Consider the following 25,782-nt stretch of genomic DNA (forward strand, 5'->3'; position numbering starts at 1 on the left):
CTTTTTTCCAAAATGTTGCTTCATGTTGTTTAACAAGACCTCCCCTGCAAAAAAATGTTTTCAAAGGCTGGTATACTTCTAGTTTTGCCTTCTCTAAAAAAGGGACCATCAAGATCTTTTTCATACATTTAAAAATTGTAGTTTACCTCACTATTATATATAATGGTTCTTTGTAAGCTTGAGACTGAAATCCACTTCCTCTACTCTACGCATCACAAGAGACTGGGCACCTACACTACTTCCAAGCAAGGGAGTTTTAGTGGGATGGAAGAGACCAGGATCTGAAAGTAGGCATGTGTCCACCCTTCATTTCACACATGGAGGGAGAAGGTATAAGCCAAAAGAAATACTACGGCTCTGAGGCTACACTGGTGGCCCTCAAGCAGCTCTACTGCCGCATCATGATCTGAAAATGGAAGGGAGGATTCCTACCCTTCCACTTCTTTGGGAAACCTCCCCGGCAACTAAAATGCACAACCTGGCTCTTCAGGCTACAGCTAGGACCTGCTTTCCCCTTCCTTCTGAAAATCCTGCTCTCAAATTCCAGGAAAATACAGACAAAAATATGGCTTGTGAGACAGTCCATTACATCACTCACAAGAGGCCTGAATCTCCAGATCAAACACCCGTGAACTGTGGTGATCTGTCCTTTCCTCAATCTTCCCTTCCAGTGTTGGCCTCATAATCTCCACCTCTTGTCTTAAGTACATGCCACCTGCTTCCTCTCATCTCATTCCCCCATTCATCCTCATCTACTTCAGTTTCCTTGTTAAACCCTCTGACTTCACTGCTTTTCACCTTCTCCCTCAGACTCTCTCAGGTCTGGATCAGTTCCATAAATCACTGCTACGGTCAGCCTCTTGACCGAGTCTTTACTTGCAACTGCTCTCTGAGTTATCCCTTTCTGTCAATGAATTATTAGAGAGGGTATTACTTCATAATCTTTAATATTGCTCAATTTCATGTATAATCCTTCTAAAATTGAATTCTACTTCAGTGGCTTTTATGGAGACGCCAAATCATACTGTCATAGGTCAAGGCCACCAAGGAGTCCATGTTTGAGCTGGGATTAGAAAACATGTTCTCAAATACAATGCAGCATCTGATACTATTAAGCTGCCCTTGTTTTGTGGGCAGAGGTCACATAGGCTCCTCAGCAGAGGAATCACCTTAGCTACATGGAGCTGGCTGGATGACTGTGGTAGCCTTGGGCCTCTAATGACAGTGTTGGAAGTGCTGTTCATGAAGCTACAAGCTGATCATGGGTCTCTCCCTAAAATCAAGGGAAACATGGTCATGATTTTCCCAGACTTCAAAAAATAACCACAGGGAGCTGTAGGTGGCGGCATATCATAAATAATCTGATCATTAGGAAAAATTGGGGAGAGGATTTAAACCCTTGTGATCAGTTGATATTTCCCAGGCTCTTTTTATAAGGAATTGGGCAAGAAATTTACTTAAAAAAAAAAAAAGGAAGTGCTGAGATCATTCTCTAATTTCTAGGTCCTGCACATTTGGGGGGGATAACAGGAGATGCTGCAATCATGGGCTCTGCAGTCCCACAGGCCAATTCTGCTATATAGACCCATAGCCATGTACAATTTATACCATCCTAAAGCTCACTATGGGCAACTGTTTTTTAATGACAGAAGTATTCTGTATTTTAGCTGACTGGAGCACTACATTCTATGTACACCTCTACCTCGATATAACGCTGTCCTCGGGAGCCAAAAAATCTTACCGCGTTATATTGAACTCGCTTTGATCCACCGGAGTGCGCAGCCCCACCTCCCCAGAGCACTGATTTACCGCGCTATATCCGAATTCGTGTTATATCGGGTGGCGTTATATCGAGGTAGCGGTGTATTAGACAAGATGGTAGAGACTGTTGTGAGTCATAGAATATCATTAGATATCATTAATGACAAATGATGAGATTCAAGTTAATAGTGAATTAAACATTTCCTGATGTAATAAAGGTTATGGAAAAATTGTTACCTGATGATTTCCAATGTGGGACTCACCTCTCCCCCAGTCTAATGCATTTAGGCTGTTTCTTCTCTCTTCCTGCAAATACCAGAAGCAGTTCAGACTTGTCCACAAGACACTGGGGCTTAGGCATGTTATTTTTTCTGCCCTCATGCTAGAGTATTTCCAAAGCTGTATGAAAACACTGAATTCTTATTAGCTAAATATAAGCTTCTTTACTATAAAGTGTGACCATTATTATTAAAGTTCTGTTTATAAAGAGTTGATAGTTAATAGATGTTTTGATATATATTTAATTAAATGTTATGGATTATTTTAGAGTTCAAGAGGTTGCTTATAACCATCTAATATCTTCTACCAATTTTTTTTAACATATACAATGCATCTGATGTCTGTAGCATGCTTATAACATGTATCAATCATTTACTATCCTTTATAAACAATTTATTAAATTAAACCTTGAGTGCAACCCAATTCTATCTTTCTTAACTGTGTTAACTATACACACAGACTCTTAAAAGGCCACTATACTGGTCATCAGAAAATACATCTCAGGTAGGGCAGACTGGGAAGAGGTCCCAGAAAGGAATTCACTAGACAACCAATTTTCCCTTCTGCATCCTGACTTCTTCCTCAGTCTGAGGACTGGCCGACACTACTGCTTAAGTCAATGAAACTTATGTTGCTCAGGGGTAAGAAAGAGACACACACACCTACGCAACATAAGGTACATTGACTTATGTAGTGTCCACACTGCGCTATGTCGGCAGCAGATGCTCTCCCACTGACACAGAGGTGGAGTAATTATGCCAATGGGAGAGTGCTCTCTTGTCAGCGTAGCGTGTCTTCACCCGACACGCTGCAGCTGTGCTGATGTATCACACTCATGTAGACTTACCCTGAGATAATTATAGTGAGCAAAAAGGGAAAAAATAGTAGGAAAGCAGGAATAAGCAGGATAAATGGTTTCTGCTTTCCCTAATATGAGTAGCATAGGTACATTATATTACTGCTTGGGGCCCCTTTCGGCCAAAGGATGCTTCTGCAGCAGAGTCAGGCCCGCTGACGAGGAGGCAAAGGGGGCAATTGCCCAAGGGCCCAGGCAATTTAAAAGGGCCCGGGGCCCTTGGCTGCCACCACTGCTGCAGTAGCAGCAACTACGAGTCTCGGGCCCTTTTAAATCACCTGGGCAGGCCACAGGGCTCCTAGGAGAGCGCGACCGCTCTGGGGCCGGGCCTCGTGGGCCAGCATGGGGTTGGTCCCAGAAGTGACGGATTTGTCACTTCCACCCCTGCTAAGGATGGCCCTGGCGCCCAGAATTACTGTTGGCAGGCCTGAGCAGGGTGAAAGTCAAGCTTGCAATACTTCATAAGTTCTTAATGGGCAACAATTCTGTAAGATTTCCTTTGTGGTGGCAAGCACCTCTTCTGCCCAGGCAGTTCTGATGGAGCATGCTGAAGGAGTTCTGACTCTTTGGGAAGTCTGTTTATTTGCATCTAACATGCTTCAAGTGATCTAGGTTTTAGTCCCTCAGCCAGATGAATGAAATTACTCTGGATACTATTTTCACTTTCCTTTGCATCTCCTGTTGAAAATGGTTCCAGGCCTATAAAAGGAATCTATGAAGCACTGCCACATGCAGTCTAGCCCATGGATTAATCTGTATGCATGAGACAAGACTACCAAAGAGCAGCGGGTAGTGAGAGAGGGAGGATGCTCAGTTCCATGACACTCCAAGAATCACTATCTGGAAATTGCCAAACATTTCTTGTGATGGAAATTCTTTTGCTCTCCTTATATCTATCTAAATAACTTTTAGATGAATGATGCTCTGTGAGGGGATCAGCAATGATGAGTCTGTCTGACAATTCTCAAAGTCAGAACTAAATTCAGAGAAACTAATGCAATGCTATAGAAGTTGCTTGACCTAAAATGGTCGCCAAAGTTTTCTTAAAAAAAGCAAAGACTGCACAACAGTGGTACATCAAGATCCATAAACTGACTATTCTGTCTCTCCTCTCAATTTATTTCATTTAATCTGTTTCATTATTTCAGTGTTGGCATGATCTCCTGCTTCTTCATGGCCTGATTTTCAAAAGTGTTCCGTGCCTGCAAATCCCCCTAAAGACAATTGGAGCTGCAGGTGTTCAGAACTTTTGAAAATTAGGCCATTGTATTTTGGCAATTTGTGTCTCTTTCCTTGTGTGGCAATATTGTTTCCAAAATACAAAGATATTATAAGTAGCAGTGTTCAACAAAACTTTCCCCATTGTTGGTACTGTCGTGGGATACCATATCTGACCATAACATGCTCATATGTAGTATTATCATCCCCAATTGGTGCATTTAGATCTCCCATAAGAATAACTGTTATATTTATTGATCTTGCCAAGGCCACTCTGCAATCTTTCATAGAAACCATGTTTGACTTGTTCATCACTATAATTTCTTGCACATAACACTGAACTATCACAAAGCAAGTAGTCAATATGTCTGAGTTTACAGGTTCCCACTTCTTCGGTGCTTTAGTAGCTTCCTTACTCAATAATAAGCCTATGTCTTCCTACTGTTTGCCATCCTCTCTTCCAGAATAAAAAATAAAGACAATGGTAGTTTACCTTGTCTAGTCCATCTCATCTCATTTCAGTCCAACTAGATTTAAGCCAAAGAATTTCATTTCTCTGAAATAGTCTACCGTGTTGCAAAGTAAGCTAACATGCCAACTCCCAATTCTCGTCTTAACCTTAGCTGTGAAGATATCCCATTTCAGAACCTCCTTGGGGTTTTGATTCTCCCTCAGTTGACAAGGAGATCAAATGATGGCTTCACCCAGAAAGAGCTTGACCACATTGCCATTAATAGGCACCGCAGAAGATCACTGTTGAACACCAGGGTGTATACAAGTACTGATATTGGAAGTGACAACCATCTTGTTATTGGGAGAATCAAAATAAAACTAAAGAAGGCACTACCACATAAGGCAGACAGCATGATACTCAAAAACTAGTAGTTCTTCTTCAAGTGATGGTCCCTATTGTATTCCACTGAGGATTATGCGCATACACTGAGCCAGAGCCAGAGCTTCTTAAAAGTAGTAGTGTCCGGTGATCCGCACATGCACCCTTGTTTTGCCTCATGATATCGACCAAGGTGATTAATGGCAGGGTGGACTGACTGCGCTCTCAGTTCCTTCTCTCTACTGCATGGTCCAAGTCAAAGCTTCTGCTGTTCTCTCATCCCTTCTGACGCACTTCACAAACTATGTTCTTGTACATAGTTAGCATTTCATTTTTTTGGTAGTAGTTTTTACTGTTAGAAGCAGTTTTCCCTAGGATTTAAGGAGCTTGGGAACATTGCTTCGGTGGTTTCCCATCAGCCCTCCCCACCGAGCACCCAGGCCTGGGTACTGGATTAGGACGAAGACAACGGGGTTCAAGATTTGCGCTTCCTGCCCTTGCTCATTTTTGATCAGTGATGACCACCAGCACTGCCTATACTGCTTGGGGGGAGCCCAGCTTGTGTCCAAGTGCAGTATCTGCCTCTCCTTCCCCGCCCGTACCCCGGAAGGCTGAGTTCTCTCACCTTAAGCAGCATCGCCGCATGGTCCGCTGTCATATTGGGGACACCCCTCGCCCCCCTGCCATACATCGGCCTGAGCAAATCGAGGAGTGCACCTCCTACTGCAGAGCTCCAGTCCAGTTCCACCAGTACCAGTGTTATGGACCCCATGCCGGGGTCTAGCCGTGAGGCAAGGAAGCATGTGCAGAAGCATGCCAGAAAGTCTTCCTCGAGTCCCAAGAAAGCTGCTGCTGCATCATCCAGGAGTTCTAGCCACCGAGAAGCGGAGGAGAACAATGGCAGTTTTTTCAATGAAGTGTGAAAGCAGCCTGGACTACAGTGAGGGTCAGAAGATCTAAGAAAGAAGAATGGAAATATTAAAGAAGAGAATTCAGCAAGAATGAGATGGAACTAAAACAGCTATTCTACAGCAAGAACATGGGGACAAAGACAAGTCAGTCAGAAGATCAGCCAGAAGAAATAAGAGAGAAGGGATAGAAAACAAAGCAAGAGAAGCTGAGAAGGCATGATTGCGAGGGGTTTCCAAAAACCTTTTTCTAATATCCTAATGAGAGGTACAATTTTAGCCACAGAGGATGGAACATTTCTAGGCTGGGCTCAACCAGCCACAACCACTAATACACACAGAGATGTGAAGAAACAGTGGACTTACCAGTATCACTAAGAGCAGTTGTTTTTGAGGAAGTAACTAAGGCCATAAACCAACTAAGGAGTGGTAAAACACCAAGCTGTGGTAAGAAACATGCTAAAAGCTCAAAAAGAAATGATGTTGAGTTACATATCCAGGTTGTACAGAATGGTTTGGGAAAAGAAAACCTATCCTGACTGGAGAAGAGGCGTTATCTGTGAAATCCCTAAAAAGGTGGATTAATTTATTTGTGATAACAGGAGATAGGTGACACTCCAATCTGTACCTGGAAAAGTGTTTTGCATTATCATTTTGAATAGGATGAAAACTTCTGTTGACAAAGAACTCAGAGATAAGCAGGCTGGATTTTGATCTGATAGGTCATGTTCAGATCAGATTTTCACCTTGAGAAGACTTATTGAGCAAGGTTTAGAATACTGGCAGAAGACGCTTTTTAACTTCACTGATTTTACAGAAGTGTTTGATAGTGTTCACGGACAAGCCCTCTGGAAGATCCTGAAACACTATGAAATTCCATCAGAGATTGTTAATCGGATAAAAGCTTGGTAGAATGAGTCTGCATGCTGTCAGAACAAAAAATGCCTTAAGATTGTTACTGGTGTAAAGCAAGGTTGAGCACTATCCCCACTTCTCTTCTGCATTGCCATAGACTTTGAGATGAGAAAAGCAACAGCTGATGTTGAGGCCACTGGCATTGTTTGGACATGAGATGAGCTGCAGGATCTAGTTTTTTTCAGATGACAAAGTCATACTGGATACCAGCTTTGAGGAAACGAAAAAAACTGTTTATGAGTATAAAAGTGGAAGCTACCAAAATGGGAGTTTGAGACCAAGCGTATGGAGATAGGAAAGAATATGGTCAACACTGACAGATATGTGAGTGATGGAGAAGAGTACAAAAGGTTTACGACTTTTAAAAATCTAGGAAGTAAAGTATTTCTGCTAATGGTCAGCTCATTAAAGAATTGAGGGCAAGAATTGGCAAAGCCAGTGGATCAATTACTTGTTTGTCAAACACCTGGAAGAATAGCAAAATACAACTACACCTTGACGTGAGATTGTACAATGGTATTGTCCTTCCAACATTACTGTATGCCTCAGCAGAATGAGGCAGAAGTACACAATAGGAAGCTGAATGCATTTCACCAGCGTTGTTTGAGAAGGATTTTGGGAATTCATTGGAGCAACTGTATAACCAACGTGGCAGCATTGCACTGCACAGGTCAGCAGACTGTGGACTTAATCAGCTAGAAAACGCTCTGGTGGTTTGCCCATGTCATCAGGCTACCCCATGGGAGAAGCACAAGCTACATCTTAGATTGCATTCCAACTGGATGGAAAAAAGAAGGCATGGAGGAGAAAGTATGACCTATCCCAGAACAATTGAAAAGGATGTTGCTATCATGGAGACAATTTATGATGGACAACGGTGGGGAAAATGGGTTGCCTCATGTGCCACTCCTACAAAAAAAGTGCTGTTTCTGTGAACTCACAATCACTGAGCACAGCCATTAGGATTTTGGATTGATTTGTCCACCCCCACAGAAAAAGTAGAGGTACTCCCCTCCTACACACTTGGCTGTTCTGACATCTACTATCACAAACTTCTTCCATGCCACCATGGTCAGGAGGCGCCATGGAAAATACATCCTTGGGCTATACCACATTTTCTGCAAAATTTCACAACCACAGCCTGCCCACTCAGCCCCACAGCCTCTACAGTCTCCAACCCTCTCCACTATAAACCTCAGATGAAATGAGAATCACTGCAGGGTTCTGGAGAGGCAGCTCAGTCCCCTCTGCTCTGTGGAAGTGGAAAGAGCCACAGGCAGCCCTCCATGCACAAATCCAAGTGGTATGATTTGGGTTGAAGTCAGCATTTAAATCACAATTAGGAATTGAAGCTCACAACACATAGGGTGATAAACTAGGGAAGGGATGAGTTCTCTCCTCTGCTGGATACTATTTGGTTGAAGAGAGTTTTCTGCAAGAAGCCAACCTATTTACATTGTGATGGCTTATATCTACAATCTAAAAAGATAGAAACAATCCAAAATTGCAGGATTCATTATATGATTTTTTTTCCTAGTGATTTTTTCTTGTTTATGTTAAGGAGAATTTGAGAGTTTCTTCTTTGGAGGTTACCACTGTGTATTCCAATAAAAGATTCACAGTGTCTCTCATACAAGTCTCTTCCAGGTTGGGCAGAGAAAATACAAAATATCATAAATGGGCTGCAGTAGCCAATTAAGGCATGACCATAAAATGGTGTTCATAACAGTTAAAAAAAAAAAAAAAAAACTTAAAATACAAGAGAAAAAATAGTAAGCCAAGGCAAAATTAAATTGATTTATTGCTAATAACTACATCTCAGCTATCAACGGTGTATGATGCTTTTGCTCAGAGAGCCCAATTGCCACAGCAAGATGGACTAGGGCTTCTAGGGCACATAGAGTTTATTTTTGATGTTACCTTTCTCCAGTGTGATGCTGTTAGGGCATGGTCCACATTACATTTCTTTACTTTAGCAAGAAAGTTCCTGAACAACCTGATCTTGCCCTGGACACCAATGTAATAGTCACAACCTCGTCACTACTACAGAGCATCAGCAGATATAATGCATTTGAAAGTTTCCAATTCAAACTTATCCAAGTAATCTGGAGCAGCTCCTATGTTTAAAGGAAGGACATTAAACACCTTTGTGTCAGGCAGAAGACATTCAAGGCATGATTCTAAAATATATACTGTATCTTATTAAAATGTTCAAAAAGGATATTTACCATAATTGGCAGGACTCTCGCTATTGTGGTGGGTTGAGAACTCGGGAAAAAAGGCAAGTCTCCCTATTTACTTGTTACTTACTATCTTACAAATATCCACTCATTACGTGATTGGTATGTGATCAAGAGTCTTAAAGCATTGCTCTCTGAAAAATGACTATGTATTTCAAATAGCACCTCTTTATTGAAAAGATCTGCTTTCCGTGTATTGTGAATTCTGCTTATTAGCAACCTCTTGGTTCCCAGCAAAAGGTTGCCATTATCCAGAAGTTACCAATATGTGTAAGGCAGGTTTGCAGGGCCAAACAACTTGTCTGGAATGAGATGCACTGCTGAAATGAAAGGAGAACTTCAGTCCTCTATGTTCAACATTGAGCTGCATAATTTTAGTCATCCACATTTTCCTTGAAATAACTAAGAATACCCTTTTAAAATTGTCTTTTAAAAACTACACAAAGCGAAGTTGGAAAAAATTAATATTATTAACATTTCTGACTTAAATATTTCCACATAACAAAAATGTTATTTTTATGTCACCAACTATATTACTTATATACATATGCAAAGAGTTAAAAGAAATAAGAGATTCCCTATCAAAAACAACAGTGATTTCTTTCTTCGGGAATCTGAAATGACTAGGTCTTATAGCAGACAAAGTATAGATAATATTTACCAAAAGGGGAAAAAAGTGTTTTTTGGATCTGAGAACAAATAAAAGGCGATTATTTTGCAAAAGGTAAAATAAAACCCAACTCTATTTTACATTACAATGAATCCAATACCGATCTAGAAGTACTCATATGAACTTGAAAACTTGATGAAATCTTCCTGCAATTGGGATTACTATTTACAAAATATACTGATCAGCCACATAGAGGCCCATATATTTTTATATATACATACATATATATAACATATAAATAAATTCAAAGGAACAAAGTAAAAGTAAGCAAAGAGCTTTCTGTCTTTGGAATGTATAAAACATGACTTAAGCTTTACTCCAGTGTTTCTTTGTTATGAATACACTTAACAAGTGGCACCTTTCAGAGCAGTACTAAGGCTATGTCTACACTTACAGCGGCAAGTAGAGTAAAGGCACTACACGTGTAGCTACACGCCATGGCGAAAGGCAGGTGGTATCCATACTTGTCACTAAGGTGAGTAGCTACATACTGCTGTGTGCAGGCAGCAACGAAAAGGCTCTGGCAGCGGAGAGGCAGTGGGACACTACACTGCAGAAATTAGCAACATAGACATGGGAGGCCATGCTTGGATATGCAGAGAGCTGTGCTGGATATATACCCTGAGGGCTGAGTTGTGTAGGGCACTCTACGCTACCCACCTAAGCCATGCCTCACCATCTACACTGCTATTTACACCCCTGCTAGCTGGGGATGCTGTGTCTGTACTCTACACACTGCCGTAGCTGTAGATGTACCTTAAGTTAACTAGGTAGTTTTACTGGGGGGGGGGGGGGAAACCACACACACACCAAAAAAACAAACAAACACCACAGTAAAATGCTTTCAGAATTGATGCATGAGAAAATAATGATACTTTTACAGATTTGGAACTAAAAAGGTCTACAGTACAGATTACTTTTATGTTAACTGAGGTGACCTGTACTGCAGCTTACTTCCAGTCTGCTATTAAAATGTACAATTTTAGGTTACCTCCCAACTTTAGAATATGGCTTGTGCTTTCCACAAATACTCAAGTATCTGCCTGCTGATCCTTACGGCAAACCTAAAAACAGGGGCATTCAATCAGTTTAATCTCTTTTAGTTTGGATTTTCTTTGAATGTTTATTGCTGAGTTTGAAGCCTCAGACATTTTGATGGAAAAAACTAATGACTGTCTCTACAACTGGAATGGAAATAGCCCGGTCACCTCTCAAGAGATTAGCTACATAAATACCATTTAATGCAAGGGCAATTCACTTTCCAAAATTCCTCAAATGCACCAAAAGAAACTAAGAACAGAAATGTAACATTTTACTGTGCATTGTAAAAATTAATTCTGTACTGCATGCATCTCTATCATAACACTTTTCTTTCTAACCTCAAACATTTTTGCCATACATTAAAAAAATAAAATAAAAAAGTAAATGACAATTTTCATGGTTTTCCCATGAAGTTACTTTTCATCTTCTTTACTAATACAAGGGAATCACTCTTTCCTGATATGAAGTTCCAGTTAATTGTTCAACTAGATATACTGTCTGTGGATTAGAAGATGAAACCGCATGTAGTATTACCTGAGTTCATTGATTTGTAGACAATTTAACACAGATTAATTGATGTTTTTTCAATATTTTCCCACAAGCTTACAAAAACAATGATTCTTTTTAAGTACTTTTGTAAATAATTAAAAAAACTATAATATATTATTCTATTGTTAATATTTTCAATGCTTGAAGCATCAACTGTAAAATCCATATGCTTTACTTTTTTCAAAACATATGTTGAGAAATTCAAGTCCTGAAAGCAAAGCTTTCAACTAAGGTGTCATCGAAAAACATTGCTTATACTCTGCCATTCATTTGAAGATTCTTGAACAACCTCTTCTAAATTCAAAGCACGATTAATATCTTCCCCTTCTTGTTCTTGCTGACTGGCAGATTCTTGTATAGTACCTATTGTAATGTAACAGAGAAAGAAAGGAATGACTAATACAGATAATGGAAGACTACTGCAAATACAACAAAAACAAGGAATGAGGAAGATGCACAAATTATTTTGGTTCATAAAGCAGAACATGTCTTTGAAAAGGGAAAAAAAACAGTCAAAGGGAATGGAGCATTTCACTAGAACTGGGTAACACCAGTTGTGCACAACTGTATATCATCTGCATTCTATGTTTTAGATTGTCCCCACCTACACTACAGAGCCAAGGGAATACTGAAGCCACTCACTGATCTCTGCTTCAAAAATGTGTGCTTAACATTACTAAATATCATGTTACCTACCAGCATAGCCATGAGCTCGTTTCATATGGAGTTTCATATTGCTTTTCTGTGTAAAGCCCATTGCACAGTAATCACATTTGTAAGGCCTCTCTCCTGTGTGCTTTTTCATATGCACCTGAAGGGCACTCTTCTGGTTAAAAGCTTTATCACACAATGTACACTGAAATGGACGTTCCCCTGCACAACGGAAAAATGTACATGGTAACTTTTCAGGTAACAAAACTACATGGGACAGAATACACTTATAATCCTTGAAGAAAGCATTAACATTTCTACTTTATATGCATGATTTTGTTAAGTTTGACAAATTTATGTTTTAGAATACCAAGTGATAAAAAATCTTACAAGTTTGATACTTTTTGCCCTACCTCAGAAAGGTAATATATATTAGGCCATTTTATTAATTTCTACAAAACTGAACTATTCTCAGACTTAAAAGTTGTGCCATTAAAATTCTGCTAGATTTGCAATAAAATACTAAATGTGATCCACATCCTCTGTGCCAAGAGGTGAATGATCGCCATACAAGTAATATAAAAGCAAATAAACTTTTCCATAATTTGCTAGACTTGTTTTTTTTATTTACAAGAATAAACTCAATTTCAATTAGAACTTATTCATTTCTAAACAAACTTATATACCCAAAACAGACCATTACTTAGATGGTAGGTCTACACACATTTTATTTTTTTATATTATATATAAATTATAGCACAGTGCCATAGCTCTGCTATAGTTATTGTTAAGTGTGTGTGTGTATCAAATAGTTTTTTTTCTTTAACGGTTTATGAAGCACCTTTTAAATATACAAATGTAACATTTTTCTTATTGAAGAGTGCAATCAAAGAAAATCAGAAATTTCTTATCTGGTAATTTTCTGTTAGCAGCTTCCCTCTTCATTAATCACTAATGGGTAAATGCTATCCCAACCAGGGTGGATAAAATTTGTGATTTTAAAAAAACTGATTTTTTTAATTTAAATCAGTTTTTTTTTACTTAAATTGGATTTTTATTTAAATTAAATCAATTTTTCTTTTAAAAAATAAACCTATTTAAAATTACAACATATATTAAAGCCCAAACTTACTATAATTTAGTAAAACCATTTAAATTAATTTTTTTTAAAATATTTAAACAGTAAATATTTGCTGCTGAAGTTTTAAAGAAAGTCAATTAAGTCTAAATCACTGGCTAAGCACCTGGAACCAGAGTTTGCCAAAATGCTAACCCAGGTATAATCTAATCTAAGCATCAAGACAACCTGATATAATGAATTAACCAGGCCACCAGAAAAATTCTTCCAAAGCTGAAGAAACATTCTAGCAACCGATTATTAGCATCAAGACAACCTGATATAATGCATTATTTAACCTTTAGAGAATATGTCTACATTTTCCTTTAGAGAAAGATTTCCATTTGTAGTTTGGTCATTTACTAGACCAGGGGTAGGCAACCTATGGCACGCGTGCCGAAAGCGGCATGTGAGCTGATTTTCAGTGGCACTCACACTGCCTGGGTCCTAGCCACTGGTCTGGGGGGCTCTGCATTTTAATTTAATTTTTAAATGAAGTTTCTTAAACATTTTAAAAACCTTATTTACTTTACAAACAACAATAGTTCAGTTATATATTATAGACTTATAGAAAGATCTTCTAAAAATGTTAAAATGTATTACTGGCACGCAAAACCTTAAATTAAAGTGAATAAATGAAGACTCGGCACACCACTTCCGAAAGGTTGCCGACCCCTGTACTAGACTAAAGCTACGCAACAAAAAGACAATTATCAGGTAAATTACATATTCTGTTGCGCAGCTTCTCTCCTCATTCATCACTAACAGAAGTAGCGAGCAGTGAATCACAGAAGTGTGGGGCAGAACAAGTAGAGTTTTAATTATTATAGTAGATAACAGGCAGGAATGACAAGGCATTATCTGGGAACCAACTCAGCTGTACCTTCCTACCAAAGGAAGCAAAGGAATGGAAAAAACGTACTTTTAAAATCATCCTCAGACTAGGCTCATGACCTGTGAATAAGTTCAGCCGGTTGCCTAGCATACCAGCTGGTGCACAATTTTAACATCTTGCCTGAGGCAATTCTGAGGCCCTAAGGCCTTAGCATTTTGGACTTAATGAGATGAAAAGAGACACCTGGCATGTGAACTCCATATGTTTGAGATATCTTCTAAGTCCCATGAAAGCCCATTTATGGCATACTCTTCCAAAGGAGTACTAACGGTTAGAACAAAATGATGGAAGAACTATTTCCAGGAATAGTGGAAAAAGGAACTTACTTGAACAGAAAATTTTCTGAAGCTACAAGAGTAATTTGATATTGTGGTTCTTTTAAAGACGGGGAATCAATTCCAAAAACTACCTATTAGAGGTAATAAGAGCCAGTCAGAAGCATGGCTAGTCTTCCATTGATTAATCTTGGCATCTGATACTCAAATGGAGAGTCTGATGTGCTACATACAGAATACCACTAGGGCTGGTACCTGCATTTCTATTGTGCTTGGTTGTAGGGCTCCTATCAAACATTCTGGAGAAACAATAAGGTAGCTGAGATCACTAGAACTTTGTGATTATTATTATAATTCCCTGCTACGTAGTTTCACATTCTTCTGGAACAGCTGGTATTGGCCAATGCTATTGTCAGGATATTGGACTCAATGGACCACTGGTCTGATTCCATATGGCCATGTTTGTGGGGAGTGAGGTTTGCATTATTTGGGGGGGGGGGGGGGGTTGTTCAGAGACACCACTGAAAGAGCTGCTGAAGTGAACTAAAAGGATGTGTACTCAGATTTTGGAAATTTGTCTTCTAGATATGCTCCCCACCTTACAAAACTTGCTTACACAGTGAATATGCAATGGTCTAGAATGAAAATTAGGTTGACTTTCTGCATGTTATTTGTACTTAAACTGCCTGTTGGGATTCCCTCCAAGACTTCTTTCCACTCAGCTTCCCAAGAACTCAGTTTGACTTCAGATTTTTTCACTGAGATATTTTTATTTGGTATACAGCAAAGCTACGCTGAGTTGATCAGACTCAAGATTAGTGGGTGGGTATAGGAAATACCACACATCCAAAGTTACACAGAAAATCTTTTCCTTTATATAGATTTACACATTATATTGTATTTACTATATATTGTATCATACGTTTTGGGATTGGCTTGGTCACTTTGTAGGAACCAATCCCTGTACAGCATGCTCTGTCCACATGCTGACTATTTGGATATGATGTGGGAATGACACTAATTTTGCACTGTATAAGGTGTGTAGTTCCACGTTCTCAGAAGCAATTTCTGCACTTCATTTTGAGAAATCCACTCTGCGAAAGAAGCCAATGTACGACACCAGCAATCCTAGCTATCGGAGATAAATGGCTATGGATGACCACTGCCAAGAAATGACTGATGCAATGAAGCTCTGGATCTTTGGAAATCTTTTCCATGATGGTAAAAGTATGGCCAGAGATATGTCTTTGTCCCCTACATGAGCAATTCTCTACATTTGGTTCAAAAGTTTCTCTAGATTTCGAAAAATTGGTAGGTATGAATTCTCTCCAGCAGCTCTCTAGTTATGAATAGGTCTGCTTCACTGGACAGGACACTGACTGGCTTGTTGTGTAAGTGTGTAACTTGAGACCTATGCCTGTGCTGTGACTACCGTCAGTTTTTTCTTAAGACTGGAAGCAGCAGGTGGATCAAAAGGAAGAGTCTTGTGCAGGAATCATGTGCGCTCTCACACAATGCTCTTTTTGTCTTTGTCATGCTGACAATTTTGTTGGCTTGGAAAAAAATGCATCTAGATTTCCTTGGAAATTTCTGCTTCAGATTTTTACTTCCGTTAAGGCAACCGGTCCCTTCTTGGACACCTCCAGTACTGGTAGTGACTGATGGACTGCTATGCTGGCTTTGACAGTGAGGGCAGAGGCCACCATGCTATTTCAGCTGCTAATTTCTCTAATGTTCTTGGAAAAGCAACTCACCTCTAAATTTGGATGCACAAAATATTTGTTTAAAGATGACTGGTTGCTATTCATGGGTATAATATTGCTTCTTTGTAGCTGCCAAGTCAGAAGCCATTGCTCATCACAGATCACATCAAAGGTTTGACAAGGTCAGCACATGAGATGTTTAACTCCAGACAAGGATTATACTCCTAGATGAGCCACCTGCTTGCCATCAACTAGGTTTTCCTTACTAAGTATATGAAAAACCTCTGGCTTGAATGGCTATAGTTGAGGCTTTGAAATTGCTGCACTGTATGTCCTTTCTCTTATGGTCCTTTGGAAAAAAAGCTCGCTTCTGAAGGTGTGCCTGTCTTTCACTGGAGAAGCTACTGCTGCACCAGCCTTAGGTTTCCAAAACATATGAAATGTCTTTGTTATATAACATTTAGTTTAAAATTTAGTTTTGATCAGACATCTTCATTTGGATCCTAAGATGTTCTCAACGGAGGTGGCTAAGGAAAACCGTCTATTTAATAATGTTTGAAAGAGAAGATACTTTGTTGCAAGCCACTGTCCTCTTGTCTGGTCTTGCACGTGGTGGTGCATGTGGTACTTCTCCAGGCTATTTACATGGGGGAGATAGCATGCTACTGATCCTGGCCTGGAGAACTACTCAGCTGACTACTAACTACTGTAGCTGGTACAAATACCTCAATTCAATTGTAGAAGTAGCTTGCTAGATGTCCCCAGGAACATGAAAGGTTGCCTGCCTGCTCCCCCAGGATAGCTAGCACCCAAGTACTGTAGGAGCAACCTAGCTCCCCTCAGGGCTTTACTCAGTAAATCAGGATAATTTTGAACATAGAAAGGGATTTCTCACTTAACCATTGTAATCCCATGATGGTGCAGCTTTGTGGATAGTGGAATCTCACATCTCAGTCGGCATGGATTTGTCAAGAAAAAATTGTGTCAAACCAACCCAATAGCTTTCTTTGACAGGGTAATAAGCATTGTGGATAGGGAGGAGGCAGTAGACGTGGTATATCTTGACTTTAGTAAAGCTTTTGACACTGTCTCGCATGACCTTCTCGTAAACAAACTAGGGAAATGCAACCTAGACGGAGCTACTATAAGGTGGGTGCAAAACTGGTTGGAAAACCGTTCCCAGAGTAGTTATCAGTGATTCACAGTCATGCTGGAAGGACATAACGAGTGGGGTCCCGCAGGGATCAGTTCTGGGTCCAGTTCTGTTCAATATCTTCATCAATGATTTAGATAATGGCATAGACAGTACACTTATAAAGTCTGTGAACGATACCAAGCTGGGAGGGGCTGCAAGTGCTTTGGAGGATAGGATTAAAATTCAAAATGATCTGGACAAACTGGAGAAATGGTCTGAAGTAAATAGGATGAAATTCAAAGTACTCCATTTAGTAAGGAATAATCAGTTGCACACATACAAAATGGGAAATGACTTCCTAGGAAGGAGTACAGCGGAAAGGGATCTGGGGGTCATAGTGGACCACATGCTAAATATGAGTCAACAGTGTAACGCTGTTGCAAAAAAAGCAATCATCATTCTGGGATGTATTAGTAGGAATGTCATAAGCAAGACACAAGAAGTAATTCTTCCGCTCTACTTCTGCGATTATTAGGCCTCAACTGGAGTACTGTGTCCAGTTCTGGGTGCCAAATTTCAGGAAGGATGTGGACAAATTGGAGAGAGTCCAGAGAAGAGCAACAAAAATGATTAAAAGCCTAGAAAACATGACGTATGAGGGAAGATTAAAAAAACTGGGTTTTTCAGTCTGGAAAAGAGAAGACTGAGTGGGGACATGATAACAGTTTTCAAGTACATAAAAGGCTGTTACAAGGAGGAGGGGAAAAAATTGTTTTTCTTAACCTCCAAGGATAGGACAAGAAGCAATGGGCTTAAATTGCAGCAAAGGAGATTTAGGTTGGACATTAGGAAAAACTTATTAACTATCAGGGTGGTTAAATACTGGAATAAATTGCCTACGGAGGTTGTGGAATCTCCATCACTGGGGATTTTTAAGAGCAGGTTAGACAAATACCTGTCAGAAATGGTCTAGACAATACTTAGGCCTTGTCTACACTACAGGGAAAAGTCGATCTAAACTACGCAACTTGAGTTACGTGAATATGGAATCTTCCCTGCAGCCCACATCTGTGGTAGCAACCTCACCCCACCCTGTTCCCCGAGCTGTGTTCTCTTCATCTTTAAATTCTCTCTCCCTCTCTCCTTCTGAAGTGCTCAGAAGCTCCTGCCTGAGCTTTTCTGCGTTTGAGTCATGGCTCCTGGAAGCAAGGGAGGACTTGACTTGCGGATCCAAATCTGAGGCCTGTACCCTGGGGTCAGCATGCAGTGCAAGATTTGCCCTTTGCAGAACCTGTAAATGCTGCCATAGGGAGCACTGTTTACATAGTCTGGTGTTTGAAGACACTGCAGTCCTGGAGACAAGGTGCTGCAGCAGATTGAAACCACCATGCTGCCAAATACCTGCTTGGGGGTGAAGAGGGGAGGAGGAAGAGGACAGATAAGTCACTACTGCATGAAAATGAATAAAAATTAAAAAGTTATAAAACAAAATTATCAAGAGAAACTGAATCACCAGAGGCAGAAAATCTGGTGGCCTTGAGTTCAAGGCCAGGGCTTAGTCCTGGGCCCTCCAGCAACACAATGCACCACCTCTGAATTGTACAAGTGAGGGACCTTAACCCATTAGTGATGAACGATGAGAACCGATGTACATCAGAAATATAAAGTACATCTTATAATAAAATTATTTTACAGCACTTACCACCATAACATTTGAGACCATTTTTTTCCTATTTAAATATAGAAATTAAAGCCCTGAGAGCTATTCTCATGCAAATTCTACATATTAAATTGTCATCTGAATGATACCTGATAGACACACAGACTCCCCAGCACTTCATCAAGAAGGCTGTTCCTATAAACACATTTTTTTTTTTTTTTTGCGGCATTGCAGAACACTCCTAATTAGAAGAAAGCAATTATATTGCCTAATTCATCTATAAACACCTTTGGAATCGCTGGATGTCTCTATTCCAAGTATTCAGGGTTTCTACTTGGTGAACCAATCACATTTCAGACTACTTTAATTTTACTTCTTCATGAACTCCAAGTGAAATTGTAGCTAGAAACCATTTAGAAATCTAGCTAGTTAGACTAGATAAAAGGCCAACAAGCTAAAATGGAACAAGAAGCCCAAAGTTCCCTTTTATTTTGGGATATCAAGAAATATCAGAAGTAAAATCTTTTTGCCTGATAACACCAAGCAACTTTTTCTATTGGTCCCAACTGAAGCATGAATGGACACTGTCACCTAGTACTCTCTCATGAGAGAAGTTCATGGAAAAGGATGGGGGAGAAGGAGGTAGTGTAGTATGGAGTGAAACTGAATAGAATAAAGGACAGTTACCTGTTCCGTAACTGGCGTTCTTCAAGATGTGTTGCTCATGTCTATTCTACAGTAGGTGTGCGTGCTTGCCACGTGCACCGGTGGCGGAAGTTTTTCCCTTAGCAGTACCCGTACTGGGGGAGCCTCGCGGCGACCCTGGAGTGGCGCCTATATATCGTGCTATAAGGGGAGCCCCGGGCTCCCCCCACCTTCGGTTCCTTCTTGCCGGACAACTCTGACAGAGGGGAAGGAGGGCGGGGTGTGGAATAGACATGAGCAACACATCTCGAAGAACGCCAGTTATGGAACAGGTAACTGTCCTTTCTTCTTCGAGTGATTGCTCATGTGTATTCCACAGTAGGTGATTCCAAGCAATATCTATTGGAGGTGGGTAGGAGTTCACGATGGTTCGGGACAAAGTACCACCCTGCCGAACCCAGCGTCATCCCTAGACTGGGAGACGATCGCGTAATGTGAAGTAAATGTGTGAACTGAGGCCCAAGTGGCCACCCTACAAATGTCCTGGATGGGGACATGGGCTACATAGGCAGCTGATGAGGCCTGAGCCCTCGTAGAGTATGCCCTGATGATTGGTGGCGGAGGAATCCCTGCCAGATCATAGCACGTGCGTATGCATGCAGTGATCCAGCGGGAAAGCCGCTGGGTGGAGATAGGCTGCCCTTTTGCCCGCTCAGCCGAGGCAATAAAAAGTTGAGAGGATTTCCGGAACGGCTTAGTCCGATCCAGATAAAAAGCCAACGCCCTAGGCACATCGAGCGTGTGGAGGTGGCGTTCCTCGTTAGAGGAGTGGGGCTTAGAACAGAGCACGGGGAGAAAGATGCTTTGCTCCATATGGAAGACGGAGACCACCTTCGGGAGGAACGCCGGGTGTGGGCGGAGCTGGACTTTATCCCTATGGAAAACCATATAAGGGGTTTCTGAGGTTAAGGCCCTGAGTTCCGAGACACGTCGGGCCGACGTGATCGCCACGAGGAAGGCCACCTTCCACGAGAGGTGCGACCAGGAACACGTGGCTAGGGGTTCAAAGGGGGGCCCCATGAGACAGGACAAGACCAGGTTGAGGTCCCATTGCGGCACGGGGGGCCTAGCGTACGGGAACGAACGGTCAAGACCCTTCAGGAAACGGGAGGTCATTGAGTGGGAGAAGACCGAGCGCCCCTGCACCGGTGGGTGGAAGGCCGATATGGCCACGAGGTGCACCCTGACTGAGGCAGGTGCCAGTCCCTGGGCCCTAAGGGATAAGAGGTAGTCCAGGAGAGGTGCGGTGGAGGGGGAGACTCCCCACTCACCTGCCGAACCTGGACCACTTTGCCACATATGTCTGACACGTGGATGGCTTCCTGCTTTCCAGGAGGACTCGCCTTACCTGCTCCAAACACCTGTTCTCCTCCTCATTCAGCCACGGAGCAGCCACGCTGTCAGGTGGAGCGCGGCCAGATTGGGATGGAGGAGGCGCCCCCCCCGTCCTGGGAGAGGCGGTCCGGGCGGAGCGGTAGTGCCCTCGCGGGGGCCACCAAGAGGTGTAGGAGGGGCCCATACCAGTGCTGGCGGGCCCACGCCGGGGCTATGAGAATGACTCTCGCCTTGTCCGCTTTCACCTTCTGAAGGACCTTGCAATGAGGGGAAACGGGGGGAAGGCATATAGGAGTTGGCCCGACCAGCTCAGGAGGAACGCGTCGGAGATCACGCCTTCCCCCACCCCTCCCCTGGAGCAGAACCAGGGGCAACGCTGGTTCTGGCGGGTTGCAAACAGGTCCATCTGGGGAACTCCCCACTCTCAGAAGAGCCGGTGAGCGACCTCCGAGTGGAGCGACCACTCATACTGGGGGGAGAGACCCTGCTGAGGCGGTCCGCTTGCGTATTGTGGACGCCTGGGAGGTGAGCCGCCCTCAGGGAGATATCGTGGGCTAAACAGAACTCCCATAGGTTCAGGGCTTCCTGGCAGAGGGCCAGGGAGCGAGTCCCGCCTTGCCTGTTGATATAATACATGGCGGCGGTGTTGTCCGTGAGGATTCTGATCACCCTGCCCCCGAGTTGCGTGAGGAAAGCCACGCACACCAATCGTATCGCCCTGAGCTCCTTGACATTTATGTGAAGGGACAAGTCCGGGGTCGACCACGTTCCCTGGGTTTGCACATCTCCCATGTGGGCTCCCCAGCCAAGGTCCGAAGCATTGGACATCAGGTCTATGAAGGGGTTGGCCTCCCTGAAGGGAACCCCTTTCAGCATATTGCTCGGGCAGGACCACCATAGAAGGGAACCTAGTATTGGGGACGGAACCGTGAGCACCTTGTCCAGACCGTCCCGAGCTTGGGAGAATTGGGAGGCCAACCATATCTGGAGGGGCCTCATACGGAGTCTGGCATGGCGGACCACGTAAGTGCACACAGCCATGTGTCCCAGATCCGAAGACACGCCCTCGCCGTGGTCACTGGGAAGCTGTGACCGGGGCGATGAGATCCTTTAGGTTCTCGAACCTGTCCAGGGGGAGAGAGGCTGTGGCCCTCGAGGAGTCCAGCAGGGCCCCAATGAACTCTATGCGCTGAACGGGCGCTAATGTTGATTTGGTCTCGTTTACGACAAGGCCTAGATCGGTGCATGTCGACAGGAGCAGCTCCACGTGGGACTCTACTTCGAAGCGAGACTCTTCCTTGAGGAGCCAGTCGTCCAGGTAAGGGAAGATTTGTACCCCCTCCCGCCTGAGGTAGGCTGCCACCACGGACATACATTTCGTGAAAACTCTGGGAGCCATAGATAGGCCAAAGGGGAGGACCGCAAACTGGTAGTGGTCCATCCCCACCACGAATCGGAGGAAGTGCCTGTGCCCCTCGAAAATATGGACGTGAAAATACACATCCTGAAGGTCCAGGGCCGCGTACCAGTCCCCCGGGTCCAGGGAGGGGATAATAGAAGCCAGGGACACCATGCACAACTTGGAACGGGTTAGGAACCTGTTAGGTCGCGCAGTTCCAGAATGGGCCTAAGACCCCCTTTCGCCTTCGGGATCAGGAAGTATCGGGAGTAGAACCCTTTGCCATGGAACTCTATCGGTACCCTTTCTACCGCCCCCCAGGTGAAGCAGCCAATCCACTTCCTGACCCAGGAGGCGGATATGTTCTGGGTCCCCTGGGGCCATCATGTAGGGCGGGTGATTTGGTGGGGGTGAGGTGAACTGCAACACGTAGCCCTTGGAAATGGTACTGAGGACCCACTGATCCAAAGTTATGCGGGACCACGCCCTGTGGAAGTCAGGCAATCGGTTGCAGAACACAAACTTTATTAATCGGGGGGTCTCCCTGGCAACAGGCCTGGTGCCCCCCTGCAAATAGTCAAAAACACCTCTTTCCCTGCCTCTCGCCCTTAGAGGGTCCAGGCTGCGGGGCAGAGCGGTACTGCCGCTGAGACCGATGTTTCTGGTCTCTGGGTCTTTTGTACGAGGGCTCATATTTGCTCCTCGCAGGTTGAGCCGCCGGAAGCGATTTGGCCTTGTCCTTAGCCGGAGGGACGTAGAGGCCCAAGGTCTGCAAGGTGGTGCAGGAATCTTTCATCCCATGCAGTCTGATATCCATCTGGTCTGCGAAGAGCGCCTTGCCATCTAACGGGAGGTCCTGCATCAGGGATTGGGCCTCCGTCGACAGCCCCGACAGCAGGAGCCAGAACGCCCTGCGCATGGAAATCGCGGAAGACATCGAGTGGGCCGCCGTGTCCGCAGCATTCGACGCCGCTTGCAGGGCCGCTTTAGCCACTGCCGACCCCTCTTCCACCAGAGCCTTGAAGTCCTTCCTGTCCCGGTCCGGGAGGAGGGGCTCAAACTTAGGCAGAGACTCCCACAGGTTAAAGTCATACCTGCTCAGTAGGGCCTGGTGGTTGGCTACCCGAAGCTGGAAACTAGCCGACGAATAAAATTTTCTGCCAAAGGAGCCTACTCTCCTGGCGTCCTTGATTTTGGGGGTGGGCGCGGGCTGGCCCTGACGCTCTCTGTGGTTTACCGATTCCACCATGAGCGAGTTGGGTTTCGGGTGGGAATAAAGGTATTCATGGTCCTTCGCCAGCATAAAGTTCTTCCTCTCAGCCTTCTTGGAGATTGGAACCAAGGAGGCAGGAGTTTGCCACAGGGAGTTTGAGATGTTGGCAATATCCTGGTGCAGAGGCAGGGCCACGCGGCCCCGTGCCCAGAGAGACAGGACATTAAAGAGGAAATCAGACGGACCCTCCATCTCCTCGGCCTGCAGCTGGAGGCTGGATACCACCCACTTTAGCAGGTCTTGGTGCGCCTCGAAGTCCTCCTGCAGGACTGATGGCGGAGGCGCCGCTATGGTGTCGTCCAGTGCCGGGGAAAGGGCTCGCACGGACCCGAGCGCCTCGGTCGGTGCCCAGGCGTTGAGCCCAAGATCAAAGTCCGGGCGCAGGTCCGCCGACTCGTGACCCGCCGACTTGTCCCGTGGGCGGCCGGACAAGGCCGATGGAGCCTGGGATGCTCCAGCGACCGAACGGGCCCCCGTCTGGGCTGGCGCCGGTGGCCACTGGCACCACTGTCCTTGCCACAGGGTCCCCTGCCATTGGCCCGGCTGAGTGCCCGATGGCAGTATGTGTCCCGGCTGAATGACGCGGACCGAGGATGGGTGCCGAAGAACGCTCGGTGCCCCAGGAGCGGTAGGAACGGTGCCTGTGATGTCGTCTCCCTCGGGACCTGGACCTCGAGGACCAGTACCCACCCGACGAACTGCTTCGGTACCCGAGACAGCGATGCGAGGCCCGGTGCCTTGACGCCGAGGTGCCCCGGCGGGAGTCTAGGGCGTGACATCTAGTCGAGCGGGAGCTGGAACGGGAACGAAGATGTCTGTCCCGTCGAGAGCGGCTTCAGTACCCACGCCTCGCATGTGAGTGTTCCCAGTGCCTCTCTCGGTGCCTACGCTCGCTGGCAGGCGGCGTAGAGGGTCCCCGCGACTCCCGTCCCGACGGCGGCCCGGACGGTCTGGCCGGCGGGAGCTGCCAGACGAGCGGCCGCTGCGCGCCGAGCAGTGCGGGGAGCGATCCTCGGACCGGGAACTGCGGCTGGCTGGAGAGGTCTTGTGGGCACCCAATGGAGACTTGCCTCGAGACCTGGGGCCCATACCCGGTTGCGCGCTCGGGACAGGCAGGGACATAATGTCCTTCGCAGCCTGCATCGCCCTCGGCATCAACGGCATCCGTACCGGTGGGGATGCCTGGGCCGACGGTACCGGGCTGCTCTGCTCCACACGAGTTGGAGGCCTTGAGCCCGGGGGGGGACCAAGGGTTGCCCAGCGCGGGACCAGCCTCCCCCTTATCCTTATCACGGCGTCGTTGCGAGGCTGGGCCCTTCCCTTGCTTTCTAGAGGGAGAGTGGCGCCGACTGGTTGAATGGGCCTCGCTACGTACCGACGGCGGCCGACGCCGAGTCCGATCTGCGTACCGGAGTTGGGGTCAGTGCCAACTCCATCAGGAGAGCTCGAAGTCTAAGGGCTTGTCTTCACTACCCGCCTGGATCGGCGGGTAGAAATCGATCTCTCGGGGATCTAATTATCGCGTCTCGTCGGGATGCGACAATCGATCCCCAAATCGACGCGCGTACTCCACCAACCCAGGTAGGAGTAAGCGCCGTCGACGGGGGAGCCGCGGCAGTCGATTTGCCGCCGTCCTCACAGCAGGGTAAGTCGGCTTGGATACATCGAATTCAGCTACGCTATTCGCGTAGCTGAATTTGCATATCTTAAATCGACCATCCCCCTCCCCCCCGTGTAGACCTAGTCTAAAATCTCTCTCCTTCTTGGTCCTTGGCTTGAACGACCTGCAGATCTTGCAACGGTCACTAATGTAAGTCTCACCCAGGAAGCGAAGACACTCAGCGTGAGGGTCACTCCTGGGCATAGAACGGCGACAAGAGTCGCACGACTTGAAGACTGGGGCACAGGGCATGCCCCGAGCCCACTAACAACTGAAGAACGATCCACGAATGGTACCACTAAGGTCGAGAAGAAGGGCTGCAGCAGAACTGGCGCACAAAGTTCCAACCACCTTCAATGGCGGCAAGAAGGAACTGAGGGTGAGGGGAGCCCGTGGCTCCCCTTATAGCACGATATACAGGCGCCACTCCAGGGGTCGCCGCGGTGCTCCCCCAGTACAGGTACTGCTAAGGGAAAAACTTCCGGCACTGGTGGACGTAGCGAGCACGCACACCTACTGTGGAATACACATGAGCAATCACTCGAAGAAGAACTTAATTCATTTCCAAAATTCACTTATCTGAGACAATTCCAGTCCATGTCACTCAAAAGAAGAATGAAACGTACTCAAAAGGGACTGAAGGAGGGAATAAGTCCACAAAGCATGATTCAAGGTTCTTATTAATTGGTTTTGTGTAAAATGGTC

The 25,782-nt window shown here is 44.6% G+C and overlaps 1 protein-coding gene across 1 annotated transcript in view; it reads right to left on the minus strand.

Moving 5' to 3' along the window:
- Positions 1–10,480: 10,480 nt before the first annotated feature.
- ZNF236 (zinc finger protein 236) overlaps positions 10,481–25,782 on the minus strand; it is a 195,418-nt gene continuing 180,116 nt past the window's right edge. The window contains exons 32-33 of the mRNA XM_024212120.2: positions 11,966–12,142; positions 10,481–11,632 (exon numbers count right to left, since the gene is read on the minus strand). Of these exons, the coding sequence (XP_024067888.1) occupies positions 11,505–11,632; positions 11,966–12,142 (305 nt within the window). The 3' untranslated portion in view covers positions 10,481–11,504. The remainder of the gene's footprint in view (positions 11,633–11,965; positions 12,143–25,782) is intronic.

This window comes from Terrapene carolina, unplaced genomic scaffold (genome assembly GCF_002925995.2).
Source record: "Terrapene carolina triunguis isolate 2854851 unplaced genomic scaffold, T_m_triunguis-2.0 Scaffold58, whole genome shotgun sequence".
In the NCBI taxonomy this organism is placed as follows: Eukaryota; Metazoa; Chordata; order Testudines; family Emydidae; genus Terrapene; species Terrapene triunguis.